The 12,551-nt window shown below is 38.8% G+C and overlaps 1 protein-coding gene across 3 annotated transcripts in view; it reads left to right on the top strand.

Moving 5' to 3' along the window:
* Window positions 1–12,551, top strand: part of LOC122552867 (proteasome activator complex subunit 4-like) — a 193,287-nt gene that overhangs the window by 26,933 nt on the left and 153,803 nt on the right. For 2 of the 3 annotated variants that reach the window (XM_043695949.1, XM_043695948.1), the window contains exons 3-5: window positions 3,469–3,585; window positions 7,610–7,669; window positions 8,651–8,695. In XM_043695949.1, coding sequence (XP_043551884.1) covers window positions 3,469–3,585; window positions 7,610–7,669; window positions 8,651–8,695 — 222 coding nt within the window. The remainder of the gene's footprint in view (window positions 1–3,468; window positions 3,586–7,609; window positions 7,670–8,650; window positions 8,696–12,551) is intronic. The other variant, XM_043695950.1, reaches the window with a different exon arrangement.

Here is a 12,551-nt window from a genome sequence, read left to right as displayed (position 1 = left end):
TTAAAATGAATGTCTTGCCCCGTCTCTTATACCCTATGAGAATGCTCCCGGTGATGCTGCCAAGGCCGGCACTGGTTGGCTGGGTTCTTTCATCTGAATCATAGACGGCCCCTCATTAAGTTAAGAAAGCTACAGCTTCCACAGGCAAGGGGAGGGCTGGATTTTCCAGACTTTAGGAAGTATCAGTTAAGTTCCTTGTTAAGCTACATAGCCGATTGGGTCTCATCTGACCCGCAATCAATCTGGCTGGACATTGAGGCTTCTCAAGTAAAGTGCCCTCTTATTAACCTCTTATTTTTAGATAAGATGAAAATCATTATGGACCACTGTAAAAACCCTATAGTACTAAACACAATTAAAGCTTGGAATATAATGTGGCAAAACGAGGGTAACTCCCGTAAAACATCCCCCTATCCCCCTATACTCCGATAGTGGGGGCATGGGATTTTCAACCGGGGTTCACAGATGCCACATTCAAATCCTGGAGATCTAGGGGTATCTCCTGTTTAGGGGATCTGTTTGAGGAGGGGGTCCTGATGTCTTTTGAATAGTTGCATCAGAAATTTGGATCACCTAACTGAGATCTTTTTTGATACTTCCAAATTCGAGATTACATACAGAAGAAGACTATACTATTAGGTAGTCTCTAAAAAATCAGATAGAGAACGTAGAGTGCTGTGGCCAGTGGGTGTACCCTCGGTCAGCACTCTTTATCATTTATTACACGATGAAGTGTCGGAAGATATGGACCGTCTGATTAGAGCATGGGATCAGGATTTGGGGCTGGAAATTTATACAGAAATGTGGAATGACATCTGGGGAAAATGCCAGAAAAATCTCCATTTGTAACAGAACACAGGCCATTCAGTTAAAGATACTTCATAGGGCCCATATGGCACTGGAACGATTGACAAAATTTAGGGCAGGAGCATCTCCAATGTGTCCCAAATGTAAAACAGGTAGGCCCTCTGACACACTGCTTATGGACATGCCATAAGATCTGCAAATACTGGACCAAAGTAGTAAACACCCTGACAGAAATCTTGAACGGAAATTACAGTAGGTCCAGTATCTCTTCTTCTGGGCTTCTCGAGCTTATCTTCCCTGGATGTGCACGGGAGGAAATTATTTTCCGTTTTGCCCTTCTGTGCAAGGAAAAATATCTTGGTAAACTGGGTGGCTGCGGGCCCTCCAGGACTTCCGAATTGGCCCAGATTAATCATTTAATGTATTCGCCTTGATTTCCTTACAAATATGGTGCACCAAAAAACTGAATTATTCTGTAAAATATGGCAGCCCTTTTTGAATTACATAGAATGGCTGAAATATCTGTATCTATCAAGGGCTTTCATCTAGCTGAGGTAACGGTTCTGGCTGGTCCGGGGCCCCTTGGGAGAGGAATCCCGCATGAATACGGGTTTTATTACGACTTGATGTTAACTCATTCTGAGCATGTACTTCACTACTTAATTACTATGTTATCCTTTTTTTCTCTTGAGTAATATAAGATATTTGATCATACACTCTGGTTAGTTATAGGTTAGATTAGTAGTTAGTTGAGTTTTGTCTTTTTCGTTTTCTTCTCTGTATCTTTTCTTTTTGTTTGACAGGTTTTGGCTATTATTTATTTAATATTTAATTGTATATTAGTGTTTGTACTTGTGTTTTTTTAAATTTGTAAACTTGTAAAAACATATTAAATTTTTAATAAAAATATCTATTTAAAAAAAACTGCTGTTTTGCCGTTCTCAGTGTTAAAGATTGTTTTTAGGTCAGCTTTAATGTGTTTCTGAAAACTCACCAGTGATTCCTTTGTTTGTTATTCAGACATTCCAAGAACACAGTCTACATATACACAGATTTGGTAAACCTTTTATGCAGGGTAGGAGGTATAGCTTCTAATTATTAGCTTCTTTCTCTCCTTAATTCTCTGCATTTGCAACAATGCTGTGATCTATGTGTGTGGGAAGCTATTTTTGGCATCCTTCAGATCACATTCTAACTTGATTTTCGATTCACATTTTTAAACAAAAATGCACAATTTGCATTTTTCTTGTGGAGATGCAAATTCAAATTAAGTAGAAAGTAATGCTCTAACAATTACTGCTCCTAGTTTCCATTAAACACATTTAATATCTGTATGACTAAAAGTTGCATTCAAATCTCCACAATTATCTCCAATTGGGAGAAGCTATTCGCAACCTTTCAAATTTGATCCTGTTTGACCTCAGTTGCATCCCTGTGACTGTTACATTTAACTTGTTTATCACTTTCCTTCCATTTCTTTCTTTTTCTCCAAGTGACTTAATGATTTTTAATCAACTATTTCTTTGATACCACTTACACAGCTGCATTTTTAAACTGTGGACTGTATTCACAGATTGATCAGGGTAACACTTCTTCAACAATATTGTGTGTCCCAATATGGTGCACCATATTCAAATCGCTTCAGTCTTTCAGGATCATATTCAGGGCAAGAAAGACAACAAATATTTTTTAAAAATGTAGAACACTGCTTCTGAACCCAGCCTGCAAAAAACAAAGGCCGTCTCATGCATTTCTCTGTAGATTTTTATCATGTAGTGTACGATATGTATTCTACAACAAAAACAGAAGTTGCTGGGAAAACTCAGGTTTGGAAGCATCTGTGGAGAGAAAGATAAAGACTGGAAAAGAAGGTAAAAGCTAGAAAAAGCAGAGCATGTCAAACAGCATCAGAGGAGGGGACTGATTAAAGGTTTCGACCTGAAATGTCAACTCCCCTCCTCCTCTGGCGCTGCTTGACCGACTGTGCTTTTTCCAGCTCCACTCTTTATCCATTCTGATCTCCAGCATCTGCAGTTCTCACTATCTTCAGGTCTGTGGAGAGAAAGAGAAAGCAGAGTTAATGTTTTGGGTTCATCTTCAGAATTGGGTCACTGAACCCGAAATGTAAACTTGACCTTTTCTCCTCAGATGCTGCCAGACCTCCCAAGTTTTCCCAGCAATTTCTGTTTTGTTTCTGGTCTCTAGGATCTGCACTACTTTTATATTTTCTTCAGTTGTTTTAGTCTTGTTTAAATTTACAATTGGCAACCCTGATTAGGGGCACCTTTTGTCATTATCCACATGATGCATATTTTGCATTTGTCAAAATAAGAGCAGATAAAATAGATAGCTGAAGGGGCTTGCGTGCAGTTGCTTAGAAGTGATATTCTGAAGGGAAATCTGATTTTGAAATCAGATCAACACGGGAGTGTAAAATAAGTGATATAGGCAGCAGTATGGAGAACAAAACAATTGTTGGAAAAGAATGGGTTGCCAAAACAGCAATAGGTAAGCTGAAGAGAAACGACAAATGTGGAAAGTGCAAAAACGTTTTTTAAAAAAAAGCAATATGAGCAAGGTTTAAAAATTATCTTTGCAATGTATTTGTTCACGTTCAGTTATGTGTTTGTAAATTATGTTTTTCCTGTCTATTTCACCTAGAAAAAAAGAGCTCTTATCAAGAGAAGACTTGCAGCTGCCATGGAGACCATTGTATGAAATGATGGAAAGAATTTTGTACTCAAAGACAGAACACCTTGGACTAAATTGGTTTCCAAAGTAAGCATATGTTTATGTATTGCTGCAGTATTACTGAATTAGAATTTGACTATTTATTTAAAAGGCATTTTATTTCTGCTATTTGGCTCCTGATTAATAAAGAGCATTTTTTGGGTAAGGGGAATGAGGTAAGTCAAGCTTGCTTCTGTTTTTATTCTGTAAGAGGTGTGGCAAAGTGAATCATTTGCAGTCATAATTGCACAATATTTTTTTCTATTTTCTAGTTGATGACATGCAGGCTACTTTGCAGTGACCAGCTAGTAAAGTGTATTTCCTTGAGTTGCGTGACTCTGATTTCACTCTTAAGCTTATACAATGCACTTCTCCTCTTCACAGAGGGCGCAACAACATGAGGATGAACAGGTTCCCTCTTGCATAACTGACAACATTGCTGCAGTTTAACAGATATGAGACAGATATCTGTAAGGCAGAAGTGGGGTCTCCAGCAGTTGTAGCAAGTATGTTACTGCAATTGGCTTGCAAAATAAATTGGATGTATTTTCTTAGAAGGAAAACTGTCATCCTCACTAATGGAAAACTGAGAGCAGACTCACTGAGAGAGCCTAGGTACTATTTAATACCTGTTTGGTTAAGTTTGTTCCCTTCAAAGAAAGTGAAATTCTCCCCAAAGTGAGCAGACACTACAGAGTTTTAGTATACCTGTGTAGAACTGACTACTCTGTTCATTTCAAATGCTTGGGGGAATGTTGGGAATACTATCTGTTACTTGTTCTATGTGCTATAACTATAAACTTAGAAAGCCACTAAATTAAAATTTTTAAATGCATCTTTGAAATCTCAAAACACTGCCCTGAAACCCAAAAGAAGATATATATTTGACTGCATGAAAATGATAAATAGTTGGTATCTTTTTCTGAGTATAAATTGCTGACCATGATCAAAAAAGGCCCATAACAGGCACTGTGCACTTTAAAGAATCTATCTGCACAATCTATGAAATATGAAGCTAATATATTGAGGCAATCAGAACTGCATTGATTGAAGGATTATGGGAATGAGCAAGAAAATGACATTAAGGCCATGTTGAGATCATCTGTGATGTTATTTAATGGCGAAGCAGGCTTGAGGGATAGTCTATTCCTGCTTCTAGTTCTTGTATTCTGAATGGAAATCCAAGGATATTGATAGTGGAAGATATAATGGTTGTGTCAATGAATGTCGAGGGGTTAGATTCTATCTAGGAGACTCTGGATTAGTGGTGCTGGAATAGTACCTGTATTCCTGATGAAGGGCTTTTTCCTGAAATGTCGATTTTACTGCTTCTTGGATGCTTCCTCAACTCCTGTGCTTTTCCAGCACCGCTAATCCAGAATCTGGTTTCCAGCATTTGCAGTCATTGTTTTTACCTTGTACGGCCATTTCCTTGTACTTGTGTGCCGAATGTTACTTGCTATTTGTCAGTCAAAGCTTGAATACTATTCGGACATGGACTGCTTTGCTATCAGGCGAGCTGCAAATGGTGCAGAAAAGTTTGCAGTTGTCAGTGAACGTATCCACTTCTGCAAAGGGTAGTAAGTCATTGATAGAACAGATGAAAATGGTTGGTTGGATTTGTGACACTACCAGAAGAACTCCAGATGGTAAACTTCAAACAACCACTGCTATCTTGCTTTTTTTTGGGTGTCTGATTGACTCTAGTTTTGCTTGGGCTCTTTGATGCCAAAAATCAGTCAAATGAGGCAATGACGTTAAGGTTAGCCGTTCTTGTCTTTTCTCCATATTTGAAGCAAAGCTATGTAGAATTTAGGAGCTAAGTAGCCTTGCCAGAACACAAAATGAGTATCAGTGAGCAGGGTATTGCTAAGCAGGTACTGCTTGATAGCACTGTTGATGTCTTTGAGGAGAAAGTGAGGACTGCAGATGCTGGAGATCAGAGCTGAAAATGTGTTGCTGGAAAAACGCAGCAGGTCAGGCAGCATCCAGGGAACAGGAGAATCGACGTTTCGGGCATAAGCCCTTCTTCAGCACTGTTGATGACCCCTTCTGATGCTTTACTGATAACGAAAGTAGACTGTTGAATCAGTATTGTTAGAAATGCACGTAGTGCTGGAGAAATTGGCGGGTCTTGCAGCATCTGCAGTATTTCTCCAGCACTTTGTTTTTCAGATCTGCAGTATCGCCAGTTCTTTGCTTTTGTCCTGTTTTTCGTGTATAGACATACCTGGTTAATTTATCACATTGTTGGGTAATGCCAGTGTTGTAATTGTACTACAACAGCTTGGCTCGGTACTTGGTAAGCTCTGGAGCTCAAGTCTTGAGTACTATCACTGGAATGTTGAGAGCTTGTAGCTTTTGTAGTACACAGTAGCTTCACCTGTTTCTTCATACCACACTGAGGGTAAATTGAATATTCTGTAAACTGCATGCTTGATGCTGGAGACCTATGGAGAAGGATGAGATGGATTGTTCACTCAGCAATTCAGGCTGCAGATTGTTGCAAATGCTTCAGTTTTGTCTTTTCACTGTGCTGGGCTCCTCACTCTTGGAGTACAGGGATGTGTGTGAATCCTTCTCCAGTGGCTTTTTTAATTGTTTACCATCATTCATGATTGGATCTGGCAAGATTGCAGTGCTTTGATCTGTTGATTGTGAAATCATTTAGTCTTGTCTATCACTTACTGCTTTTGCTATTTGGCACGCAAGTAGTCATCTGCAAAACCAAAGAAGAGTCATGGAACTCAATACATTAACTTTGTTTCTGTATACACAAATGCTGCCAGACCTCCTTTATTTCTTCAGCATTCTGCCTTTATTTCAAATTTCCAGCATCTGCAGGATATTATTTTTTCCAACTTTACCAGGTTGGCACCTTATTTTTAGGTGTGTTCGGTGCTGCTCCTTTCATGCCCTCTTGCAGTCTTGATTTAACTCATTCATTCTTTTAACCTGCGTGTAAAATATAGGCCCCATGTAATTAATTCCACCAACACAATCCAGTTATTGCAGAAAACATGTCAAGAGAGCCTTCCTTATGCTCCCGATAGCGCAGTGTCCACCTTCAGATAAGCTGCATACTCTGCTCCATCTTTTGGCCTCACAAAATTTGACCATTCTATGGGTGCTCTCCATAAAGGCCCATGTATTATGAAATTATTTATCAACCTGTTCTCATTACCCAAGTCAGAAATCAAAATAACCTGTTCCCCAGTTGGTTCTTCAACATTCTAATTGGACACAATAAAACTATCATGAAGATATCCCTCCAGATTTGGATTCCCTGGGCTACATGAACATTAAAGCCCTCCATGATCACTACATTTCCCTTATTATGTGTGTTACTAATTTCCTGATTCATACTTTTTTTTCTGCACTTTGATTATTATTAAGGAATCAATAAATGGCTCACATCAAAGATTTGTGTACTTGCTTCTTCTTGCCTTCACCTAAACTGATTCTCTTGTTTTTCGATACAAAGGTCTTTTCCTTTGTCTGTTATCCAATTGTTTATCATCAGGATTGCTCTTCCTCTCTTTATTTTTGCCCCTCGCTTATAAAAGTTAATTTTATCAGAATATTTATTTTCCAATCTTGGTCATTTTGCAACCCCATTTCCTTAATGTCTAAGAGATCAAATCTGTTCAAACTTTGCTGTCGAATGTTGTAATTGCATTTCTTATTTAATTGCAAGTGTGCTTAAGATTACTTTGAACTTGTTTACTTTCCATGATGAATTTCTTTGGTAACAATTTGATAACTGACATCAAATTCAATTAGCACAGTCTTTTGTGACAAATCTCCAGTTTTTTCCCCTTGATAGTTGCAAAATTGTTGTTACTTATGTGCAGTGCGATCTATTCTCAATGGTGCTGTTTAAACTGATTTTGCTTTACTATTCATCTCAAGTATACTTTTAAAAATACCTAAGCTGAGGTGAGAAATGACTGTGTGAGCACCACTTAAATGTCAAAGGCTGTCATGTACTCATGTTGAGTGCTAATATGGCAGTGTTTCTAATCTATTGATTTTCTGTGCCCTTTCTGACCTATTTCTCTTTATTATTCAGTTCATTCCGACAAGGCTTCTCTTCCCCTAAATCGTGTGTGCTTAGTGTTTTGCATAGGTGGTAAGGAAGATATTTATATGTTTGCCCGATCAATAATGCATGTTTTTATAAATGTGGTGCTTATCACACAGATGTAACATTTTTACTAAAATGCATCTTTTTGTTGTGCATCATTTGTTTAAAAACAAAATGATAACATTACACCACTATTGAGAACATTGCACTGCATTTAAATTTCTGTTTGAGATGGTTTGGGGCTGCTATTTGCATAAATGCCATATATGCAATACTAATAGTGTAGTAGAGTACTGCTGTGAAGAACTGTTAAAAGCATCTTACATCGATTGAAATATTTGGTTAAATGTAACAGAAATAAAGTGCAAAATCATCTATTTGCGTATTTGCAGTCATGTGATTTTTTTTGTTCCTTTTGTCATATTCAAGGCCACCACCAGAAAATTGCATTTGTTTGTTATTTGAGTGATATTTCACAAGAAACTAGAGTGTGAATTAATATCCAATTATAGCTGCATTGTTCAAGATGTTTTGATGTGAAATTTTCGAGACATTTATTTGAACTTTCACCTTTTGTTTTCAGTTTTTTAACTTGTGAAGCAAATTCTCTTTTCATGCATTTAGAAAAGAAATTTGCTCCATACTTCGGCAGTTTTTTTTTGTCATTTATATTGACATTTGTAGTTCCTAACATCAGGAGAAGATAAAATGAAGTAGGGAATGACTTTTCAAACTAAACTATAAAGAAACACAAACTGAGTATATAAATTGGTATGAATGTATAATCCTGTTGGTTTGTGTTAGAGCGTCCTTTGCATTCTAAGTAGAGTTGTATCTTAAGTTGAATGCTTAATAATGTCTGCTATGTTAATTTATGTGCAAGTAGTAGCTGTAGTTATAAAGAGGTAGCTGGGAAGTAGTAACTGATTTCTAATTGTTTTCAGATTTCCTATGCAACATAAGCTACTGATGAACTGTTTTGAATATTGCAGAGGCTTGAAATATTAATTGTGTTTCTCTCTCAAGCTCCGTAGAAAATGTATTGAAGACACTGGTGAAGTGCTGTCGACCGTAAGTGCAGAGTTTCTTACAATATTGTCAAGTTTTTTTAAAATGTCTTTGTTTTAATTTCCTCCTTTTGCCGTTTGAGTTACGACAGCTCTGTTTATTTCTCTCCATATCAGTAGTTAAAGAATGTTTACAATTCAATACTTAAGACTTTTTGATTTTCATGAGCTGAGCACATAGATGGATTCAGGCTGTTTTTGTAAGAATGTTTAGCTAAACAGGACTTAAGGAAGAGTTTCAGTAAACGTCGTTGGAGCTTGGAGAGTGCAGTTAATAAAAAGGGCAACCGGGTTAAAGAGAAATCATACTTAAATCTTGAATTGCTAATATGCAGAGGTTTAATACTTCAATACCTGTTAGACTGCCACATTTCAATCCATATCACAAAAAATTTTGAATGGAAAGTACATTCAAAGTAAATCCTAGTTTTGAGGGTAGGCTAGGATCTATTCCAGTCGATCGGATTGGGATGCGAGACTTGCCTCTTCGCTTTCATTTTAAGTATCCTTTTTCTTGGTTCTACCATTATCCAATTATAACCAGTATTTCATTTGTAGCTGCTTCTCTTCCTGCTCTCACTATTGCTTATATTTTCCACAGCAGAATTTATCCTTGGTAATGTCACCACCACCAACCCTCATCCCCATCATTTCTCTTCCAGATATGGCCCAGATATTTTGATGGACAGATAATTGTTTCTGAAGCAAAGATTGGAGGTGTGAGTAGGAACCCTGTGGAATCCTCATTGTAGTAGACTCTGAAGGATGTGCCTGTGAAATAGAAATTTTGCTGGGCAATTTCCCTCTGCCTGAAACCCTGCAAAAGTATATATTTAAGAAATTGAAGAATCCTGCTGCACTTCAGAAAATACTTAACGAATTGCACCTCCTTCAGATGCCTTACATGCCCAGACCCTGACTTAGTGCAGACCTACTTACCGCATTTTGCACAGTTGCTAATGCCACCTATTTCACCTCTAACATCAGAACCCTTGTTTGCTTCAACTCATTGACTGCTGAAACCCATCCATGCCTTTATAAAACCAGAGTCATAGAGCCTGGAAATAGTCCCTTCAGTCCAACCAATCCATGCCAAACATGCTTCCAAACTAAACAAGTCCCACTTGTCTGCATTTGGTCCCTATCCCTCCAAACCTTTCCTGTTCATGAACTTATCTAAATATCTTGAAAAATTTGTTACTGAACCAACATCCTAATAACTCTTTTCTGAACCGTCTCAAGTTTAATAATACACTTCCTATAGCATGGTTACCAGAACTGCGCACACTACTTCAGAGGCCTCACCAAATCCTGTACAACCTCAACATGGTATACCAACTCTCTTGACTCAGAGGTCTGAGTAATGAAGATGTGTGTTTAAGGGCTTGATAAAGGGTTTATGCTCCTGCTCCTCAGATGTTGTCTGACTTGCTGTGCTTTTCCAGCACCACACTCTCGACTCTAATCTCTGAATCCAAGGTGGAGGACTGGAAAAATGTCTGGCTGTAACAGCTGCTCCTTTTTTAAGGTATTTTAGGTGTTGGAGGTGATTTCCTCAAATTCCAGGAGCAGCAATTACTGTCTTATATGCTGTTGCATTGTTTTGGAAATTTGGAGGAGAAAAAGTCAAAACAACAGCACTTTTGAAAGGGAGAGGAATAGACAAAGGAAGCACATGACATCAGTGCAGAAGACAGAGAGAAAGAAACCCACATTGCTAACTGACAGAGCAGTCAAACTGCACAGTTACTGCCTTTGCTGTTTGAATTCATGTATTGCTGGACATAGAAGTGCGTCTGGGAAAATGAGCAAACAGTGAAATTCACAACTAATTTTGGAGGAACCTGTTTGGGAGGGGTCACAGCACAGAAACACATAAGTGGATATTTTAAGTGTGGCCTTACAGTAAGTCTGCAGTAGTGGGTTCTTTGTTGATTGTTTTATTGAGATATGTATCTTGATTAAACTTGATATAAGCCATAGCTATTAATTTAACCTGGAGCAATGTTTTGTAGAGGAACAAGACAGTGGTATTTTCTGGGTCTGTGGATTAAAAGAAGTAAAAATGGCCTTCAGTAGAGTGATATGCTCTTCCTATCGGATGTGGGAGTTTAGGGAGAGTTTACGGGTTACAGAGGATTATATCTGCAATAAATGCCGTTGGTTGCAAATCCATCTATCAGGTCGAATGGATCAGTTGGAGAGGTAGTTAGAGGCAATGAGGAATGTACAAGAGCAAGGGGATGTGATGGATGGCAGTTATAGGAAGGAGGGAAGGTCGCAAATACAGTCATGTAGATGGGTAAACTCCAGGAAGGGTAAGAGAGGCAGGCAGTTAGTGCAGGAGTCTTGTATGGCTATCCCCATTTCAAACGCGTATAGTGTTTTGGAAAATGTAGAAGGTGATGGATTCTCAGGGGAACGTAGCATGAACAGCCTAGTTTCTGGTATCGAGACTGGCTCTAATGCAATGAAGGGTACATCGGGTTCCAAGAGATCAAATTGTGTTAAGGGACTGTCTGATCCGAGGTGCAGACAGATGTTTCTGTGGCCAGCAGCGAAAAATCGGAATGGTGTGTTGCTTCCCTGTTGCCAGGATCAAGGATGTCTGAGGGTGCAGAATGTTGTCAAGGGGGAGAGGGGCCAGCAGGAGGTCATTGTACACATTGGAACCAATGACATAGGAAGGAAAAAGGTTGAGATTCTGAGGGGAGGGACTCCAGGGAAATGGTGAGGAAAGAGATCAATCTGAGACTGGCACAGTTGAGAACAAAGGCAGGCAGGGGCAATGCAGAGAACAAGGTAGGCCTGATAAAATAAACTGCACTTATTTCAGTGCTAGAGGTCTAACAGGGAAGGCAGATGAACTCAGGACATGGTTAGGGACATGGGACTGGGATACCATAGCAATTACAGAAATGTGGCTCAGGGATAGACAGAACTGGCAGCTTAATGTTCCAGGATACAAATGCTACAGGAAGGATAGAAAGGAAGGCAAGAGAGGAGGGGGAGTGATGTTTTGACAAGGGTTAGCATTACAGCTGTATTAGGTGAGGATGTTCCCAGAAATATATCCAGGGAAGTTATTTGGGTGGAACTGAGAAATACGAAAGGGATAATCACCTTATTGGGATTGTATTATAGACCGCTGCAGGAAGGATAGAAAGGAAGGCAAGAGAGGAGGGGGACAAGGGTTAGCATTACAGCTGTATTAGGTGAGGATATTCCCAGAAATATATCCAGGGAAGTTATTTGGGTGGAACTGAGAAATACGAAAGGGATAATCACCTTATTGGGATTGTATTATAGACCCCCTAATAGTCAGTGGGAAATTGAGAAACAAATTTGTAAGGAGATCTCAGTTATCTGTAAGAATAATAGGGTGGTTATGGTAGGAGATTTTAACTGGGACTGCCATAGTGTTAAGGGTTTAGATGGAGAGGAATTTGTTAATTGTACAAGTCACTTTTCTGATTCAGTATGTGGATGTACCTACGAGAAGGTGTAAAACTTGACCTACTCTTGGGAAATAAGGCAGGGCAGGTGACGGAGTTGTCAATGGGGGAGTACTTTGGGGCCAGTGACCATAATTCTTTTAGTTTTAAAATAGTGATGGAACAGGATAGACCAGATCTAAAAGTTGAAGGTCTAAATTGGAGAAAGGCCAATTTTGACAGTATTAGGCAAGAACTTTGAAAAGCTAGTTGAGCGCAGATGTTCGCAGGTAAAAGGACGACTGGAATATGGGAAACCTTCAGAAATGAGATAACGAGAATCCAGAGAAAGTATATTCCTGTTAGGGTAAAAGGAAAGGCTGGTAAGTGCAGGGAACGTTGGATGATGAAAGAAATTGAGGGTTT

The sequence above is a fragment of the Chiloscyllium plagiosum genome, chromosome 9, assembly GCF_004010195.1.
Source record: "Chiloscyllium plagiosum isolate BGI_BamShark_2017 chromosome 9, ASM401019v2, whole genome shotgun sequence".
Taxonomy (NCBI): Eukaryota; Metazoa; Chordata; class Chondrichthyes; order Orectolobiformes; family Hemiscylliidae; genus Chiloscyllium; species Chiloscyllium plagiosum.
This window is presented reverse-complemented; position numbering and strand designations above follow the sequence as displayed.